This window comes from Phyllobates terribilis, unplaced genomic scaffold (assembly GCF_046119375.1).
Source record: "Phyllobates terribilis strain yellow unplaced genomic scaffold, ASM4611937v1 Scaffold_11__3_contigs__length_659146591, whole genome shotgun sequence".
NCBI classification, from domain to species: Eukaryota; Metazoa; Chordata; class Amphibia; order Anura; family Dendrobatidae; genus Phyllobates; species Phyllobates terribilis.
In genome coordinates, this window is record NW_027362771.1 from 391,960,272 (window position 1) to 391,981,840 (window position 21,569).

The following is a 21,569-nucleotide window of genomic DNA, read 5'->3' on the forward strand; positions in this document are numbered from 1 at the left end:
CCAGCTTCTATGAACGCGCCATTTTCTGGGGTGGCTGCGGACTGCAATTTGCACCGGGGGGGGGGGGGCAGAAAGCTTGGGCCTCCCAGCGCTGCGGATTCCAGCCCCCAGCTGCCTAGTTGTACCTGGCTGGACACACAAATAGGGAGAAGCCCCACGTATTTTTTTTTTAAATTATTTCATGAAATTCATGAAATAATAAAGACAAAAAGGGCTTCCCTATATTGTTGTGTCCGGCCAGGTACAAATAGGCAGCTGGTGGTTGGGGGCAGCCCATTCCTGCCTGCTGTACCTGGCTGGACACAAATATAGTCATGAAATAATTTAAAAAAAATTGATGTGGGGCTTCGCCCTATATTTGCGTCCAGCCAGGTACAGCAGGCAGGAATGGGCTGCGCCCAACCACCAGCTGCCTATTTGTACCTGGCCGGACACAACAATATAGGGAAGCCCTTTTTTAAAAAAAAATTATTTCATGAAATAATTTTAAAAAAATTGACGTGGGGCTTCGCACTATATTTGTGTCCAGCCAGGTACAGCAGGCAGGAACGGGCTGCCCCCAACCACCAGCTGCCTATTTGGTTGGACACAACAATATAGGGAAGCCCTTTTTTTCTTAATTATTTCATGAATTTCATGAAATAATTTAAAAAAAAATACGTGGGGCTTCGCCCTATTTTTGTGTCCAGCCAGGTACAACTAGGCAGCTGGGGTCTGGAATCCGCAGCGTCGGGAGGCCCAAGCTTTCTGGGCCCCACCCGCTGCAAATTGCAGTCCGCAGCCACCCCGGAAAATGGCGCGTTCATAGAAGCGCCATCTTCTGGCGCTGTACCCAACTCATCCAGGGCCCTGGTGCGGTGGCTCACTGGGTAATAAAGGGGTTAAGGCCAGCTTGGCATTATCAGCTGGCCCTAAGCCCGAAATTCATGGGGTCACGCCAATATTAGACATGACCACCATGAATTTCTAGTAAAGTATTTAAAAAAAACACAAACACCCAGAAAAAAGTCCTTTAATTGAAATAAACACACAATTCTTTATTGTTCTAAATTAAACTATACTTACCATCACGCCCATTCCAGCTGAAGCCAACGATCTCCTGCAATAAAAGAAAAATAATAAAGCAACCTCATCCTTACCTTTCCATGGTTCCCAGGACAGCTTCAGCTCTGCTACATCGAGATGACAGGCTGGACCGCAGCAGAACGCTGCCATCCTGCCTGTCATCCCGCAGACACTGAGAAGCGCAGGCTTGCTTGCGCTCCTCAGTGTCTCTCTGTGACGGCATAAAGATGAGCCGAGGTCATGTCCAATGAACTCGGCTCACCTCATGCACGTCACTGACAGCGTGGGAAAATTCTCCTGCACTCAGCGCTTCAGCGTGAGAATTTTCCCACGCTGTCAGTGACGTGAATGAGGTGATGTCATGTCCAATGAACTCAGCTCACCTCATGCACGTCACTGACAGCGTGGGAAAATTCTCACGCTGAAGCGCTGAGTGCAGGAGAATTCTCCCACGCTGTCAGTGACGTGCATGAGGTGAGCTGAGTTCATTGGACATGAACTCGGCTCATCTGGATGCCGTCACAGAGAGACACTGAGGAGCGCAAGCATGCCTGCGCTTCTCAGTGTCTGCGGGATGACAGGCTGGATGGCAGCGTTCTGCTGCGGTCCAGCCTGTCATCTCGATGTAGCAGAACTGAAGCTGTCCTGGGAACCATGGAAAGGTAAGGATGAGGTTGCTTTATTATTTTTCTTTTATTGCAGGAGATCGTTGGCTTCAGCTGGAATGGGCGTGATGGTAAGTAGAGTTTAATTTAGAACAATAAAGAATTGTGTGTTTATTTCAATTAAAGGACTTTATTCTGGGTGTTTGTGTTTTTTTTTTTAACTTTGACTATGGGGTTAGTAATGGGGGTGTCTTATAGACGCCTCTCCATTACTAACCTGGGCTTGATGTCAGCTGGCATTATAAGCTGACATCAACCCCAACCCTATTACCCCACTGCCACCGCTACAGGGCAGTGGGAAGAGCGAGGCTAAGTGCCAGAATTGGCGCATCCTTTGGATGCGCCATTTCTGGGGCGGCTGACGGCTGGTGTTTCTAGCCTGGGAGGAGGCCAATATTCATGGCACCCTTCCTGGGCTATTAAAATCAGCCCCCAGCAGTCTGCCTAGCCTTTGCTAGCTATTAAATTAGGGGGGACCCCACGTCATTTTTTTGAGGGGGTCCCCCATTTTAATAGCTAGTAAAGGCTAGGTATTCAGCTGGGGGCTCATATTAGTAGCCTGGGAAGCTCCGTGGGTATTACCCCCTTCCCAGGCTTCAAACATCTGCCCCAGCCGTCTGCTTAACCTCCGCTAGAGCCTAAAATTAAGGGGAACCCCACGCCAATTTTTTTTTAAATAAATCCTTTATTTTAACACTAAATGACAAGTACAGTGATCAACACTGTCACTGTACTTCATATATATGTGACTGACATGTTTCTATCTATCTAATCTATGTATGACTCTCTATTCCTTCTATTCTAAATTGTCGGGTACAGATGCTGAATTGCCGGCCGGCTTTTTTAAAGAGACGGTGCATGAAAACACTATTATATTTTTAAATAAATCCTTTACACTAAATGACAAGTACAGTAACCAACACTATCACTGTACTTATTATATATGTGACTGACATGTTTCTATCTATCTAATCTATGTGTGATACTCTATTCTTTCTGTTGTAAATTGTCGGGTACCGGTGTATGAAGCTGATGAATTGACGGCTTTTCGCGTAATACATTCTACATTATTCTTAGTTGTTTTACTTCATGTAGAATTAACCTACAAGGAAAGAAAGGGTTTATTTTCATTCCGATATTTGTGTCCCACTGACTTGCATTGGTTTCCGGTATCGGAATCGGCGATATCCGATACTTTTTGGGTATCGGTCCGATCCAATCCGATACGATATTTCCTGATATCGGAAGGTATCGCTCAACACTAGTCCTGAGCCATACTCCTTCCTTACCTGAGAGTGAGGTACCACATCTCTGGATGAGATGCAATAACTCTGTGGCGACCGAACCCTCAGGGGCGCCACGCACCCCCCTGGTAAAACACAGCACGTCCGCGGGCTGGAACAGAGTAAAAGACAATTTTAGAAGACATGCATCATTTTAGGACATGTCTGCATACAAGATCACAAACAACTCTTCTTCCCTTTATTGGAGGCATACTTCTTTTAACGTTGCTGGTTACATTTCCTTTACCAAAAACATTATAAACACTTTTTAAAGGACATCTCTCTTTACACATATAAAACATTTCTTCACATATATAAGACATTATAAAACACTTCCTTTGCATATAAAACATTTCCGTCATAAACATTCTTCATATATTATCAACATTTGTCACATCAACACATTTCTTTATATAAAACTCTTATCAACCGGTCACAGTGCACTTTGCAACCAGGTGTCCTTTTTCTTTTAAAGTGCAAACTTGCAAACACGAATATGAGGGACTCGTCCCAAACCCTCAACGGAGGCCCTGGGGTGGCTGCAGGGCTTAGACGATCCAGAAGCTGGACCTCGTCTTCGGCCACCTCCAACGGGTTTTTTTTCTGAGGTTACTCGTTGTGATTTTTCTTATAAAACCAATAAGGGGCACCTTAAGAGGTGCAACTATTTACAAGAAGTGGCTGCTCCCAGTCCTCAGCCGGTCAGTTTTTGGACCCGTTCCGGGTAACTAAGTGCACACAAGAGAACTTTTGATTGTACCCTCCCGGGCAACTGGGTAAACATTAACTTTTTGCAGTGTCCCTGCATACCCTGACGGGTAACTATGTACATTCTAAGTGCTCAGTTCCTCTTACTATACTTAGTAAGGGTGCTCCCTCCGGGGAGGCTCTGGTCCGTCGCTTGCTGACCCAGCCATATCTTCAGCGTGGTGGAACATTGTCTCCACCCGGTGGACATGTAGGGCATACCAGCCCCTGGCTCCTTGGTGCCTGGTGTAGGACACGGTGTCCCCGGGATACAGGTCCCGATCTGGGTGTCCCTCTGGCAGGCGGGATTCCACTTCTCTCCTATTCACAAAAAGATCCGTGTCTGTCAGCGGGTCCCGGATGAACCCCCATCCTGCGTCCAGGTTGAATTTTACAATGGTCCCGGTAATTCTGGGACCATGAGCCGCTTGCTTGTCATGGCGGGCCCGGGCCTTCTCCTCCGTATTCCTGACCTCGAGTTTCTCCCACCGCTCACGCCGCAGCTTCCGCTCCTTCTCTAGCTGGACCAGCTGTTGATAGCAAAACTCCTTGCGACGAGCTGCGGCTGCCCTGGTCTCCTGGGAGAACCCCATCAGATCCTCCCCCGAATGATCCCACTCGAATTGGGCCTCATCCTCCGGTACCTGGGAGACGGCGGCGGCGGGCTGTGGAGCGGGCAGGAGTGAAGGCCGCTGGTCTTCCACCTCCGCGGACCAGTCCCAGGGGAAGCGCCCATACACCCATTCGGGCGTCGGAGGGGGCGGCTCCTGCAAAGGACCTAGGAGCGGGCCGGCATCGCTGGTGCCTGGAGCTTGTTCCGGGGTCGGGAGGGCACTTAGAACTGGCGCGCCCTGGTACATGCATGGTGGGCACGCGGCGGTCTCACCCTGGATTAAAGGGCCTGGCTCTGGCATCGGGAATGGGACAGCTTCGGTGACGCCCGGGATCGGCTCTACCAGGGGGCCCAGGAGCAGGTCGACGCTTACAGCGTCCGGCACAGGGGAACTTCTTCTACCTGCTCCTGCGGCCGCTCCTGCGTCAGACGCGGCCTCCAGACCTCGGTCCCGGTCCTCGGAGGCTGGGGCGCTGCCGGTGCTGGCCAGCATCGCTGGCTGCCGGGCCGCCATCCTTCGCTCCATCTCCCTCTTCCAATCCGCGATGGCGCCTCGCTGCGCCCTGACCATCCTCCGGCCCAGATCTTCCATGCCGGCACGGAGCAATTCGGTATCCTCCCGGGGGAGCTTGGCCACCAGCTCCTCCAGGGTATAAGGCGCTTCGGCCTGCAGCATGTCGCTGGCAGGGTCTCCAGAGCTGCCACGTTCCATGTCCTTTCCCGGGTGCAGCCTGCCTGGACTGGTCCAGACCACACCTTGTCTCCCAATTTTCCTGCCTCCCCTCCCCTTTCGGGGGCGGTTCCAGGGCAGTCTGCTGTCGGTCACTTCTAAGGACAGACCCCCATGTCGATGGACCCATCCACATACATAATCACTGCTGGTTGGGGCGGGCTCCGCTTTTGGCGCCATTCTGGGACCCAGCCCACAAAGGGAGGTGGTTTCTTGTTGTCTTTTGACTCGCACATAATGGCGTCCGTTCTTCTGGGGCGGGTGCCACATTCAGTACAGTGAAACAGTCTCTAGGCACACAATACCCGATGATAACGGGCTGGTTTTGTATCCTGCCGACTACGCCAAAGTTGACGCGCCCCCTGGGCCGTGGGGGTACCCGGAGCCGGGCCTTGTAGATGCTGGGGGTTGTAGTCACCGTGGCGGCGACCCAGTCCGTGACAAAGGGCGGTCAAACCAGGGTGGTAGTCTATGGGTTTGTGTTATATATAGTCCGACTACGCCACCTGTGGAATGCGGTTATTGGGAACTGCCGCTGCGGAGCAGTCCGCTGAAGCTGGTGGTATGTGCAGCAAAGAGTTGTAACTCCCCACAGGAAGAGTGGAGCTTCAGGGCAGCGTGTATGGATGATGGTGGTGATGGTGCAAGGTGTCGGCGTGCAAGAATAATCACAGAGTCCAAACAATGCAGTCCCAGATCCTTTACTCACGGTCAAAGCAGTTCCAGTTACAGGCACCAGTGCAAGGCCCACGGCGTCCTGTGTTCACGCAGTGAGGGGCTCGGACGACCCTCAGATATCTTCAGAGTATTTATCAGGACCCCCTTCTGTGTGTCCTCTCTGGCCTCTTTCCTTGTACCTCACACCTAGCGGCCCCTCTGTCCAGTGTCCTCGGGCCTTAGCTGGCGATGTATGTTCCGTCCCCTGGGTCCTATGTGGCTACTTTCCTAGTGGCTGGTGTGGACAGCCTGCTGTAATTAAAGTCCTGCAGCCTCCAGTTCCCGGTTGAGTCCTGTAGTCTCTGCTGGTTGGGGGACCCGGTTCCCCTTCTCTGGCCTGACCCCTCTACCTCCTGGTAGCAGCGGGCGTACGGGTGGCCTTCTGCATGGCCTGTACCCCTGGGGTCCCTTCACTTCTCGTCCTGGAGCCTTTCTGCTCCCTCTTTCCTCTCTTCTCTCCTTTCAGGCTCAGGCCTCCTGACTAGGCCTGCCTGTGGAGCAGAGCTCGTACGGAGCCTCTGCCCCCTGTCTCCTACTCACTACTCCTCCGACTGAACTCTCTGATCTAAGATGGTGTACTGTTTTATACTCCTACTCCAGTGCTCCCAGGATCTCCGTCCTCCATCCATCCACTACTTAGTTCCCCCTATCTAAGTGGTTCCTCCCCACTCCGGCCAGGGATCAGGGACTGTGCTCTCCCGTAGGAGCAATCTCGCCCTGTCCCCCGGAAATGTGGTGTAGTGGATGTAGTGTTAGGGTCCTGAGCCATACTCCTTCCTTACCTGAGAGTGAGGTACCACATCTCTGGATGAGATGCAATAACTCTGTGGTGACCAAACCCTCAGGGGCGCCACAGATGGAGCCTCCCAATCCTGTTTCTTGCAGACCCCTATCCTACAGGGGTTGTCCACTTTTAGAAAGAAAATCCTATAAGTTCCCTCAATAGTAAAAAAAATAAATAATTCAGCTTTACTGACCCTGCCAAAACCAACACTGATTCTCAGTGGTAGCTGCTGGGGTCTGCAGATAACAACAGACACAGGGGGCAGCCCGAAGAATTAGTGCTGGACCCTGACAGGGTAAGTGAAGAGTAATTTGCTTTTTTACTACTAAGGGAACTTATAGGAAAGACTTGTCTGAACCTTTAATTACTGTGTTTGATTACTACATTTGGACAGAGGACTATATTCTGTGGTCACTATGATTGGATATTTTTTATTTATTAATTATGCATTTCTTATATAGCACCATCATATTCCACAGTGCTTTACAAACATCATCATCTCTGTCCCCATTGGAGCTCACAATCTAAATTCCCTATCAGTATGTCTTTAGGAGCATGGGAGGAAACCGGAGAACCCAGAGGAAACCCACGCAAACATGGGTAGAACATAGCAGATGTTGCCCTTGGTGGGATTTGAACCCAGGACCCCAGTACTGCAAAGCAACAGTGCTAACCACTGAGCCACCGTGCTGCCCATGTTATGGCAATGTCATGTGATTGCCAACAGGAGGATTATATTTGGAACAGAAGTGGACATCACACAGGACAATGAATACAATCATGTTACATAGTGTATTTTGTTTGTTACATAAGTCACAGGAAAACTGAACCTAGGTTTTAAAACTGCCATTAATATATCATTCATTTCCTTCAATTCCACAATGGCAGGCAGTCAGAAAATATTTGTTTGGGAATTTGGACATATCCATAAACCATCCTGTGATTTATTATGTACAAACTCAAGTAGTTGCTGTTTATTTTAACTAGATATATACCAGTAGAATATGTTCAAAGTGGTCTTATTTCTATGAGGAAACGTTATTTTGCATACTGTCTGGTCAGAGCTAGGGGTCAGTACAGGATTATGACCTGGTAATTCTTGTCAAGTCAAGTGGAGCAGAAGAATTGCCTGTCTGCTTGGCGGCCCCCAGTTTAATTGGTAATGATAGCAGGTATTCTCAGTAAAGTCATTGCTGAAAGAAAACAAAAAGTATCCAATATAGTAATTTATTACCAGTCAGTAGGTTTTGCACACTGGGTTGTTTTACCCCTGCAGTGGCCAGAGAAAGCGAAAAGGTACTCTAACACTTAGCCGAAAATGGAAGCCCTGCTGCTAGCAGAGATGCATGGTGGTCAAATGATTGCCTATGCCATTAGCTTGGTAATGTTTTCTCTATTGTAACTCAGCTCCCAGAGCTCCTCGTGTGCATCAGCTGCAGATTGAAGGCTTTCTCGTTTGTGTTTTATTTGTGCTGCCAATCATTGCTGTGCTATCCACCAAGTGAATTTTAAGAAGCCAACTTTTTTTCCTTATTGACAGCCATCTGTTGAACAAGCTGTGTGCGCTGACAGTCAGAAGAGAGCGAGACGGAGAACTATGTTTTCACTTAGGACTTCAAGATGTCTTTTTTTAATCAATGTGGCTACAGTCCAATTTTTTAACATTTTGCACTTTTTACAGTATTATGCTTTGTTTTTGTTATAATAATCTACTACAGATAAAGAATAGACAGGAAAAATTACATTTCTTCTTTATGTGCATGTTAAAACATTACATGGGCGTCGGGTTTAGAAATGCCATTTTTTAAATACCTTATTAAGGAGTTCTGAGTTAAACACAAGAGATCTTTTAACCCACATGTACTTGACAGAATTGAAAGCAGAGAGTGTCAGATTCCTTGACTGATTAGAGCGCTTCCCTGTTGTCTGGGTGCCATTTAAAGTCATTAACTTTTTTTCTGTGTTCTTTTCTGACCACTCCACTGCCATAGATCAGGAAATGTACCACTGAAATCTTGGCTTCACTAGATCACCATCTTTATATCATTGAGGCATTGTATGTTGGGGAGAAAAAAAGTCTGCTAATTTTTCAACACCGAGTGACAATACTAATGCACTACAATATATGACAGGCAGAGGCAACACAGGTACTCACTGGCTATGTGCACATGGTGTCTTTTTGGAGCAGAAACTGAGCAGAAACTGATTTTCCCTAAAATACAATGGAAATATTTTTTTAGGTCTTTTAGAGATCATTTAATTTTCAACTTGCTCAACTGTTCACAATAAGAGTAATTTTGACCAGGTGTGCCCAAACTTTTACATGCCACTGTATGTGCACAGGGAGTATTTTGAGGAGTTTTTGAAGCAGAAAATGAGTGGAACCTCTCCAAATTCTTCTCCAAGTCTCAAAACTCCATAAAAACTGAGTTTCTGCTCTGAAAACTCAAGAAAAAGACTGTTTGCACATAGCCTAACTTAGCTTTGATAAAACTTCGATAAAGTCATGATCAGACTTAATGGATTTTTAGTGTGTTTTTGCTGCGAAAACGCACTTAACACGCATGTGCGTTTTTTATTTGCAGATTTTCCTCATCATTCAAGTCTTTTGGGTAAATCTACAAATAAAAAGCATATTTACCACAAGAGAGATTGACAAGTTGTGGATTTAAAAAGTGCATTGCAGGACAGTTTATACATCATAAAAAAACAGAACAGTGGGCATGAGATTTCTATCAATTCCATCCACTTTGACACAATGAAAATATGCAGCATCAAAAATGCATAAATGCATAAACTTGAAGTTTCCACTCAGTTTCCTCTACAAAAATTCCGGAAAAAGACACACTACACCCATACCCTTAGGGTATGTGCCCACGATGCGGAAATGAAGCAGAAAATTTCTGCAGCGTTTGTGCATGGTCTTGGCAGTCAAAAAAACCCTGTTTGCACGTTAATGACCAGGCCAATTTTTGCAATTCTGACCACTGTCACTTTATGAGGTAATAACTCTGGAACGCTTCAACGGATGCCATTGATTCTGAGATAGTTTGTTTTTTTGTGACATATTGTACTTCATGATAATGGTAACATTTATTTGATATGACTGGTGTCCACGGTGCCTCCATCTGCCTCATTACAGGGAATCTTCCGCCGGTGTTTCAGTCTGAATCGCGTATTTCAGAGATTAACACAGAAACCCCAGTGTAAGCGCTCAGCGCGGAGCACAGGATAAATGTGAGCCGAGCCATACTGCTATCTTTGGGAGGCAGAATGAACAAATCAGCAGCAGGTGAAGAATTGATTTTATTTATCTTTTACACCGTTCCTCGTGCAGTATGAGTGATTAGACGACTTTATTCTTCGGGTCGGTGCAATTACAGCAATACCTGATTTATATCGGGTTTTGTGTTTAGCAGCTGTCACACACTAAAAAAAACTTTTTTTTGCAAAGACTAGTTTTTGCATTGCCATATTTTGAGAGCTATAATTTTTTCATATTTCGGCCGACAGAGTCATGTGGTGCCTTGATTTTTTGTGGGACAAGTTGGCATTTTTATTGGCACCATTTTTGAGCACGTGACATTTTTTGATCGCTTTCTATTCCAATTTTTGGGACGCAGAATACACAAAAACCAACAATTCAGGAATTGTTTTTATTTTTTTATGCCCCCAAAATTGGGGGGAAAAAGTGTGTCTTATGATCCGAAAAATACGGTACATATATATATATATATATATATATATATATATATATATATATATATATATATATATATTTTGTAGTATTATTATTTTTTAATTTTTAAAAAAATATTTTTACAACTTTTTTTTTTACTTTTTTTTCACTTTTTTACTTAGTCTCACCGCTCCTGGCACTGAGTGCTGGGTGTCAGCTGTCACAATCAGCTGACACCTGGCGGCAATCGTGCACACACAGCCTCTGTAGTAATACGTACCTGGTCCATAAGGCGCAGGGAACAGGGACGTATTATTACGCACAATGTCAAAAAGGGGTTAAAAATCTCAGTGTGCACATAATCTAAGAGGTCTTGTGTAGACAATTACTTGATGGCTCAGAGCTGTTTTGAAGGCATAATATAAATAATACATGCGTGTGTGTCTAAAAATGGTGAGAGACGGTCTTGGTCTTTGCCCAGCTCCATTTTCTCAGTTATGAGTAGCATGCATTTGTCTTTTTTTTTTTATAATGCGGCAATATCAGTGAATTTACTAAGACTGTAATTACTGCCTTGCAGTAAGTATGGCTTGACAGGATTGCGATGATCAAAACCAGAAAAAAAACTATAAGAATTTAATCTTAAATTAGATGTGCGAGCAGTAGAAGTCAATTAAAGCTTCATAAGAACATAAGTATAAAGTCACAGCACGCAGCCTTGCCTCAGTCATGAAAACTGAAATTCTCCAAGGTCCTCTTGAAGCAAAAAAGTTTACAGCCAATATATCAACAACAGAGTTGAGTAAAATGTGTTCAGTTTTAAAGAAGAAATAAGGAGGGTATTTGTCTTCCTGAGTGATTGCTCTCTGTGCATTCAATAATAATCTTGAAAGAAATTTCTTTGAGAACGGTTATGTTTCAAGTCTATAAAGAATAATTCACAATAGGGGGAGTCCTGTGACTGTAGCTGCAGGGGGAACTGGTGACATCCAGGAAAACTGTCAACTCTGCTGGCAATGGCAAGTAACTTGTGTTCACGCAGGCATCTGTAAGTCACTACTACTGTGAGTCAAGATAGCCGAATATAACTCCTATGGTTAAAACTGCTAGTGCAGAAAATATGAAATGCAGCTGGTGTGTTAGAGGTGACATATTATAGTCAGGACCCAATAGTTGGCAAAGCCTGGTATTGTAGAGTCTGTAAAGCTTACATGCTGTTACAGTGTGGAAGTTTTTGCTTCAGTGTTACATTTTATTTGAGTGGTGCCTGCCCTTAGACCCATAAATAAAGTAATGTATGATGGCGGAGTTACAAGTGGCAAAGAAAAAATGTTAAGTTACTGCTAAATTGTCGATAACATTAGAAATAGAACTAACAGATCAGATTGGTTTTCTATATAATATATACTCAGTAATTGATAAGGGATAATGGTCTTATCATATAATTTTATATAAGGATTTAATTTATTATTGTTACTCTTATTTGTAAGTTGCTGTAATTTACTGAGAATAGACACTTTAGAAAACAAATATTTACAGCAGTAGTCCTCAACTTGTGACTCAGGAGCCATGTATGTTTTGAGGCCCACAGGACAGGCTCAGTTGTAACCATATTTACAGTATTGTGCGCATATTCTAACCCCAAACAGTGCAAATTGTGACTAATTTTGATTTATCAACCAGCAAAGTTGAATACTTATTCATAGACCCCCCGTTTACTTGTTATATGCCAAAACTGTTTCCTGTAGGCATGTTCATGTGTCACGGGTGTGTCAGGGTTGACAGACAGTCATACGGTGTCCGGCTATAGAAGGTCGCTGCGTTTGGCCTTACAAACATCTCCCTGATCCTTTTATGATTTCTCTCTTTAGGACCCAGCGGTGATCCTCACCTTGCTTAGGGATTATACCTTTTCCTTTAGGACCCTGAGGTATCCTCACCTTTCTGCTGTTAATCAGCACTTCCTTGCTGAGTCCTTAAATACACTCAGATTGCTCAGAGAAATGCTGGTGATAGCGTGTTATACCTAGTCAGGCTTGGGATTCTAGTAGTCGGCTAGAATTACCTTGGAGTTCCTTCGTGGATTGTTGCCATTCTTTCTCCGGTGTCATCTTGGAGCTAAGTGTGTTCCCCTGTTTGTTTCCCCTGTGTGTACATTAGATAGTAGTGGGGCTGACTCAGTGCTCACCCCTCCCACTCCCTACCTAGTGCCTAGCCTTAGGGACAGCTAGTGCCAGGTTTCCTGCTTGGCGATAATCTATTAAGGGTCTTTAGGGGAGTCAGGGTTTGTCGTTTAGATCTGTTTAGGGGTCTCCATTCTCCCTTTCCCTAATGGTAGGGCTCTCTCCCATTTTCACGTCGTTAAGCGCTGAGTTCTCTCTTCTGTCAGCATATCTTTTTTTCACTATTAAGTACAACAATGTTTTATGCATTTTATGCATTTTAACAATAGGGGACAATTAGAAGTATATCCCAAAGTAAAGGGATATGCTTATCCAGTAGGACATTACATTTTCCATCAGAGGTATATGCCCAATATAGAGCATGGAGTCTGGTATCACTTTCATCAGTTGACGTAATTTGCAAATGAAGAAATATTGTCTTGAAAGCCTGATGCTCCATGTTCACCTTGTTTTCATCCAGGCTGGGTTTGAACTTATCCCTTGGATACTGTTTTTTTTCTGGTTTGGCTGATTCTTGATTTCTTGACTTCTGCTAAAATCTGTTTCCAGATCTGGTGGCTGCTTTCCATGATTTAGAACTCCTGACAATAATACTGTCTCAAACTGTGGTTTCGTACCTCATCTTCTCATATTGTAAAGAATAGTATCCAATTTCCAGTTGGTGAATGAGTGATGATTACAGATGAAGTAGACTGGGTTTTAGAAATCTCTGGTTTACAGCCCTTCTGTAAGATAGGGAAAGAAAAGTTTCTCTTTTATTGCTAATTCATGCAATACACAAATATTTTTGTGCGAAAATGTAAATAAAATAAAATACTTAACCCCTTATTTATTTTACCTCCAGTGAGCCTTTTTCCTTAGTCACTAAGAGACTTTGATCAATTGAATTGTATATAATGCTTTTGGAGACCTTGGATGGGTGTAGTGGGTGCTCAGTTTTCTGACAGTTGGGTTCGTCATCTAGTCCATGATCAGAGAAAACATTGATTCTGCTTGCTTAGCCCCTTACATGCAGTGGTCACTGATAATCAAAGCATTTAAAGAAAATCTGTCTGCAAGATTTTGCTATGTAAACTACAGAGAGGGCCATATTAGTGCTGTAATACTGATTAAAATGATACCTGCGGTGAAGAAATCCGTTTTGTGTTTCTTGTGTAATGAGTGTTTAAAAATTTGCCACAATTATGTCTTTGTGCATCGGGGTGGGCTATTGGGTGGGACTATGTGGCGGAACTATGGGCAGTCTCTCTTCTTGTTGCTCTGACCCCTCCGTCTGCCTCCTGTTTCCATGACAGGTCACTGATCCGTCAATGACCTGTCTCTTATTTTAAATATCGCGCCTGAGCAGAACTTTATTTTGTGTCCAAAAAAACAGTAGGTCTCCCATAAAATGTTGGTGGTACATGAGCGGTCACATCTAAAAGTCTATATTAAATCTCAATCTGCACATCCGCCACCCACTGTGCCCAGAAGATTAGCGCAATGTTTACGGTTTCCTGTTCTGCACCATCTCCTCTTCTGCATGCTCTTGCGCTGGTTTTCTGGACACAGTGAGTGGCGCATGCGCAGATTGAGAGTTAGTATAGATTTTTAGATGCGACCACGCATGTGCTGCCACCAGCATATAGGTATGTCCAAGGTCGGGTCCCTGCATGTAACGCGGGCTCGGGCACTGAGCCCACATCTTTTCCCTGCACATGACAGCTGATCTGATCAGCTGTCATGTGCATCCAACAGCCATGGGTGTATTCGTGATCCACCCGCAGCTGTTAACAAATTATATACCGCTGTCAATCTCTGACAGCGACATTTAACACGTGCCGAGTGGAAGTGTGTAACAAGACACACCCATCGGTGCCCCTGTCATGTGATCGGGGGGGCGCCAATGGGTTATCATGACAGACATGGGTCTGCAGAAGAACCCCCCGTGCCTGTCATTGTAAATCTCCTATGAATGCCGACTGTGACACTTGAATAGAATTTACCTGCAAAAAACTGCAGTAACTTTCACAGTCACTATAAATGGTATAGAGCACTGTATGGAAAACAGAGAAGAGGAAGTATTGCTAAGGAAGAGAGGCCATTAATATCAAAGTCCTGGAAAATTGCTCTAATTATTTTTTTTAATGTGCAGATTTACTTGAATGTAATATTAACTAGATAAAATTATTTTGATCCTAGGCTGTGGATTCCAACTATTCTTCCAGCCCTTTCACTGTATTGCCAGTACGATCTACTTATAACATCAGTCTACATTTACTTCTATTTGACCTGGAAAAAGTTTTAGAACTTTTACAGTCCTCTCAAGCCAATGGACTAAAGTCAGCAAACTCTTTCCATAGCTATGATGCACTGAAAACAGCCAAGAGTTCTTCTGAAAAAAGACCATTGACACTAAAACGAAATAAAACTGCCGGATCATTGTATCAGATGGATGGACCAGTCTCTGAACCTACCACTAAAGAAACTATCAGCCGACTAGTTGAAGAAAGTAGTAGCGGCATCAAAAGACACAAGAAGTTCAAAAGCACCAAGAAAAACAAGAGCCAGTCTTCAGGCAAAATAGATGTTAACATGGTAACCGATGCGGCAAAACTCATACTCTCCTGCCTCTTACCTTGGGGTATAGACAAAGAACTGGACAATTTTTGCATTAGGCATTTAGACATCCTAAAGCTTCAAGGATCAGTCACTTTTGGAGTGATATCAGGCATAGATCACTTGTGTTTGATGTTACCTGGGTGGAATCAAATAAACCATGACATGACTGGAGAACATTCACATAATCTATTGTCAAAGAAAGTGATTGAACTCTCTGTAAAATATTCTCTCGCAGCACAGAAACATCATAGCAAAAAGGAGCGACTAGAGAGTTCCATCACAAATGCAATAGGCCTTCACACTCTTCTGTACTTCCTAAAAAAGTTATTATATGTCAGTAAATCGTTGAGGATGGATTTGATTTCAAAATGTAGCAGTCAGTCTGGCAGGTAAAATATATTTTTAAAAATATTGTCTTTCTTTTATCTTTAAACTAAACATTTGTTTCTTTTGACATCCTATAAACAAAAAATGTGACAAATGTGCTTTTATTCATTTATTTTTATCTGATATTCTTCATATAGCGGCCAGAAAAGAGATAGTTGTTGTATTTTTGAAGCAGATTTGGCTTAGGGCTGTATGGAGGAGAAAAATAGGGATAATCTATTTTTGACACTGAAACCCTTTAAAGGGGTATTCTCAGGTTATTGAATTGCTTTACTTAGTTAACTTAGTTAACATTGTGAAAATAAGCAAGTTTACAATTGACTTGCGTTTTCTATCTGCTATGGTTCTCTTGATATGAGAGAATTTATTTTACATAACAATGTACAGCTTGTTTCCATGGAGCTCAGCAACAAGAGCTTGGCCAAATGTGCACAGAAGTTATACTCCAGGCTGAAGAGTTAACTCCTAAGATCCCAGCCACCTCGCTCCAGTCCACTGGTTTCAATACAGCAGTTATCGGTTCCCCACCCACTGCTTCCTGAGCAGTTCTTCGAATCAAGGCTCTCGCATTCCTGAGCTTGTTCAAATACACTGTTACATCTACCTATAAATAGTAGTGTACACTTCAGAACAAATCAGATAGCTGAATTTGTTACAGGTGAACTATAAAGCTCAGTAGAAGTTCTGCTAAGGCTACAGTTCTACTACTGACCAGAACTGTGACTGAAGGTGCACTGTCCTAGAAACCAGGAAAGTAGAGAATAAATAGCTGTGAGCTGCTTAATGCAGAAGTTGAAAATTGCCCTTTAACAGAGGTATGGCCTTCACTAGTTGTTTTTTCACAGTAGTTTGCACTAGCAAAAGCCAACATACCAGTAGACACTAAGAGCTAAAGAGATCTGTAGTTGTATGAAATACCGTCATGGTTGGTGGCATTTTTGTGGGTCAAAGCAGGCAGCCATCAGATAGCAAAAACAGGAGTCATAACAAGGTAAAACAAAGTAATTGAGCAGTGCAACCTTTACAGATCACAAAACATATTGCGCAGGCAAGGAAATAAGGCGAGGGGCACTTTTTAAGGGAATCTGTCAGCATGTTTTTGCTATGGACTCTGAGAGCAGCATAACATATGACACAAGAGCCTGATTCCAGCAATGTGTCACTTTCTGGGCTGCCTGGTGTCGTTTTGATACAATCCCTGTTTTCTAAGATGTAAATGTAACAGTAGTCCTGTGTAACCTCGACCTGGCTCCTGATTGGAGTCTTCCTGTGTACACTGTACACTGTACATTGTCAGCAATCTGTCAATCACTGGTGGGGCCTACAAAGATTAGCCTGAATGGCCTGCATGTGATATCTAGTCTGGCAGTGATAATTTGCTGCTGATAAATTACTGAATATAATGAAACTACAGCACACAGGCTAATATTCACATCGCTAGAATCAGGCTCTCTAGCTCTATATTATGCTGCTCTCAGATTAAACAGCAAAAAACTGCTGTCAGATTCCCTTTAAATATGGAGAGCATCACTTTGAATATGGGATCAGGGTGTTGATGGCAGTAAGCAGATTGGGCTGCTGGCTGTTCTGACTGGGTAAATAGCTACATTATATTATAATCTAGAATATCTGAAAGTCTGAGATGTGCTAGGCTACAGTGATGCTAGATTAAAGATGTTTTAGTGTTCATATGCATTAGACTTTTAGCTTATGCTATTATCATATTTTATATTCTGCTTCTATAAACCTAAATTATGATTTTTTGCAGTCAGGAGAAAATTGAGTTTACTCGTGGAAAATGGAAGAGCACAGAACATTTTAGTTCCTCGTTTCCTGCTTTTGCTGACATTTTGCAGGGTAGGTATCCCATTCATGTAATGATTAGAGGAAACTCTAGAAATGATTGATAAAGTTAAACAAGAAATATAGTTTATTTTAATACTTGTCAGTCTGGAGGGTTTCTGCAGTACTGGCGCCAGGAGTGGCGGGTGACTGCAAATATGTAATTTGCATAAATATGGTTATGTGCCGACTAGATGTGCGTGGCTTCGCTCAATGCAAGTGTATTGGGCGAGGCCAGACATGTCTAGTCGGAATGTGGCCGGAAGTATGCAAATTGCTTACTTGCAGCCACATGACCACCCACTTCCAGCACCAGCACTGGAGAATCCTCACAGCGAGCAGTGCGCGAGATGTGAGGATTCACAAGTCTGCAGTCACATAGAGTGACTAAAGACTTGTAGCCTAAGGCTGGACAGCCGCTTTAACAATCATCATATACATTCAAACTACATGGTTGGTGGTCTAAATATTTCAATTAAGTTATATGGCCCAAAAAATGTACTGTCTTTTTACTATTTGCTATAAAATTAATGCCAGCATGCACATTAGATAAAAATTGGCTGAATCCACTGATTTCGACTGGATGGGTGAAACATCTAATGTTTATAGGGGGTCACAGCTGTTCCCTGGCAAATAATGTTGGCGAGAGAAGGATTCGGCTGTTGGAATTTTAGCTGCCAATCCTTTGGCTTTCATGGAGAATGGTAGAGCACTCAGACGAGTTGAGTGTTGCTGTATATAAGGGAGGTAGGAGAGATACTAACCAGATTAGTAGTTAGGATGTTCTCTTTAAGGCCACGGCCCCACTATCAGTATTTGGTCAGTATTCAGTCAGTATTTTTTCTCAGAAGTGGGAGCCAAAACCAGGTGAGGATCAATCAGAGAAAAGGTATAATAGAAACAAGTCACCAATTCTGCATTTATCACCCACTCCTGGTTTTGGCTCCCACTCCTGAGAAAAAATACTGACTGAATACTGACCAAAACTGATAGTGGGGCCGTGGCCTAAGAGTTAACATCCATGATATTTGTTTTATCAGTGTTCACTTCATAAAAACAATTATTAACACATGATAATTAGTGTTGAGCGATACCTTCCGATATCAGGAAATATCGTATCGGATTGGATCGGGCCGATACCCAAAAAGTATCGGATATTGCCGATTCCGATACCGGAAACCAATGCAAGTCAATGGGACACAAATATCGGAATGAAAATAAACCCTTTCTTTCCTTGTAGGTTAATTCTACATGAAGTAAAACAACTAAGAATAATGTAGAATGACATGAAAAGCCGGCAATTCATCAGCGGCATACACCGGTACCCGACAATTTACAACAGAAAGAATAGAGCTTCACACATAGATTAGATAGATAGAAACATGTCAGTCACATATATATGAAGTACAGTGACAGTGTTGCTTACTGTACTTGTCATTTAGTGTAAAGGATTTATTAAAAAAAATATTAGTGTTTTCGTGCACCGTCTCTTTAAAAAAGCCAGCCGGCAATTCAGCATCTGTACCCGACAGTTTATAACAGACAGAATAGAGCTTCACACATAGATTAGATAGATAGAAACATGTCAGTCACATATATATGAAGTACAGTGACAGTGTTGCTTACTGTACTTGTCATTTAGTGTAAAGGATTTATTAAAAAAAATATTAGTGTTTTCGTGCACCGTCTCTTTAAAAAAGCCGGCCGGCAATTCAGCAGCGGTACCCGACAATTTATAACAGAAAGAATAGAGCTTCACACATAGATTAGATAGATAGAAACATGTCAGTCACATATATATGAAGTACTGTGACAGTGTTGCTTACTGTACTTGTCATTTAGTGTAAAGGATTTATTTAAAAAAATAATAGTGTTTTCATGCACCGTCTCTTTAAGAAAGCCGGCCGGCAATTCAGCATCTGTACCCGACAATTTAGAATAGAAAGAATAGAGAATCACACATAGATTAGATAGATAGAAACATGTCAGTCACATATATATGAAGTACAGTGACAGTGTTGATTACTGTACTTGTCATTTAGTGTTAAAATAAAGGATTTATTTAAAAAAAAAATGGCGTGGGGTTCCCCTTAATTTTAGGCTCTAGCGGAGGTTAAGCAGACAGCTGGGGCAGATGTTTGAAGCCTGGGAAGGGGGTAATACCCACGGAGCTTCCCAGGCTACTAATATCAGCCCCCAGCTGAATACCTAGCCTTTACTAGCTATTAAAATGGGGGAACCCCCCCCAAAAAATAACGTGGGGTCCCCCCTAATTTAATAGCTAGCACAGGCTAGGCAGACAGCTGGGGGCTGATATTAATAGCCCAGGAAGGGTGCCATAAATATTGGCCCCCTCCCAGGCTAGAAACACCAGCCGTCAGCCGCCCCAGAAATGGCGCATCCATAGGATGCGCCAATTCTGGCACTTAGCCTCGCTCTTCCACGCTGCCCTGGTGCGGTGGCAGGGGGTAATAGGGTTGGGGTTGATGTCAGCTTATAATGCCAGCTGACATCAAGCCCAGGTTAGTAATGGAGAGGCGTCTATAAGACACCCCCATTACTAACCCCATAGTCAAAGTTAAAAGAAAACACAAACACCCAGAGTAAAGTCCTTTAATTGAAATAAAGACACAATTCTTTATTGTTCTAAATTAAACCATACTTACCATCACGCCCATTCCAGCTGAAGCCAACGATCTCCTGCAATAAAAGAAAAATAATAAAGCAACCTCATCCTTACCTTTCCATGGTTCCCAGGACAGCTTCATCTCTGCTACATCGAGATGACAGGCTGGACCACAGCAGAAAGCTGCCATCCAGCCTGTCATCCCGCAGACACTGAGAAGCGCAGGCATGCTTGCGCTCCTCAGTGTCTCTCTGTGACGTCATCCAGATGAGCCGAGTTCATGTCCAATGAACTCAGCTCACCTCATGCACGTTACTGACAGCGTGGGAAAATTCTCACGCTGAAGTGCTGAGTGCAGGAGAATTTTCCCACGCTGTCAGTGACGTACATGAGGTGAGCTGAGTTCATTGGACATGACCTCGGCTCATCTGGATGCCGTCACAGCCAGACACTGAGGAGTGGAAGTATGCCTGCGCTTCTCAGTGTCTGCGGGATGACAGGATGGATGGCAGCGTTCTGCTGCGGTCCAGCCTGTCATCTCGATGTAGCAGAGCTGATGTGTCGTGGGAGCCATGGAAAGGTAAGGATGATGTTGCTTTATTATTTTACTTTTATTGCAGGAGATCGTTGGCTTCAGCTGGAATGAGCGTGGTGGTAAGTATGGTTTAATTTAGAACAATAAAGAATTGTGTGTTTATTTCAATTAAAGGACTTTTTTCTGGGTGTTGTATTTTTTTAAATACTTTACTAGAAATTCATGGTGGTCATGTCTAATATTGGCGTGACCCCATGAATTTTGGGCTTAGGGCCAGCTGATAATGCCAAGCTGGCCTTAACCCCTTTATTACCCAGTGAGCCACCGCACCAGGGCCCTGGATGAGTTGGGTACAGCGCCAGAAGATGGCGCTTCTATGAACGCGCCATTTTCTGGGGCGGCTGCGGACTGCAATTTGCAGCGGGGGTGGCCCAGAAAGCTTGGGTCTCCCTGCGCTGTGGATTCCAGCCCCCAGCTGCCTAGTTGTACCTGGCTGGGCACAAAAATAGGGCGAAGCCCCACGCATTTTTTTTTTTAATTATTTCATGAAATTCATGGAATAATTAAGAAAAAAAGGGCTTCCCTATATTGTTGTGTCCAACCAGGTACAAATAGGCAGCTGGTGGTTGGGGGCAGCCCATTCCTGCCTGCTGTACCTGGCTGGACACAAATATAGTGCGAAGCCCCACGTCAATTTTTTTTTAATTATTTCATGAAATAATTTTTTTAAAAAAGGGCTTCCCTATATTGTGGTGTCTGGCCAGGTACAAATAGGCAGCTGGTGGTTGGGGGCAGCCTGTTCCTGCCTGCTGTACCTGGCTGGACACAAATATAGGGCGAAGCCCCACGTCAATTTTTTTTTAATTATTTCATGAAATAATTTTTTTAAAAAAGGGCTTCCCTATATTGTTGTGTCCGACCAGGTACAAATAGGCAGCTGGTGGTTGGGGGCAGCCTGTTCCTGCCTGCTGTACCTGGCTGGACACAAATATAGGGCGAAGCCCCACGTCAATTTTTTTTTAATTATTTCATGAAATAATTTTTTTAAAAAAGGGCTTCCCTATATTGTTGTGTCCGGCCAGGTACAAATAGGCAGCTGGTGGTTGGGGGCA

The 21,569-nt window shown here is 43.8% G+C and overlaps 1 protein-coding gene across 1 annotated transcript in view; it reads left to right on the top strand.

The window, feature by feature from the left end:
• Nucleotides 1-21,569, top strand: part of WDR72 (WD repeat domain 72) — a 588,690-nt gene that overhangs the window by 390,242 nt on the left and 176,879 nt on the right. Inside the window, exons 15-16 of the mRNA XM_073653016.1 lie at nucleotides 14,648-15,456; nucleotides 17,223-17,311. Coding sequence (XP_073509117.1) covers nucleotides 14,648-15,456; nucleotides 17,223-17,311 — 898 coding nt within the window. The remainder of the gene's footprint in view (nucleotides 1-14,647; nucleotides 15,457-17,222; nucleotides 17,312-21,569) is intronic.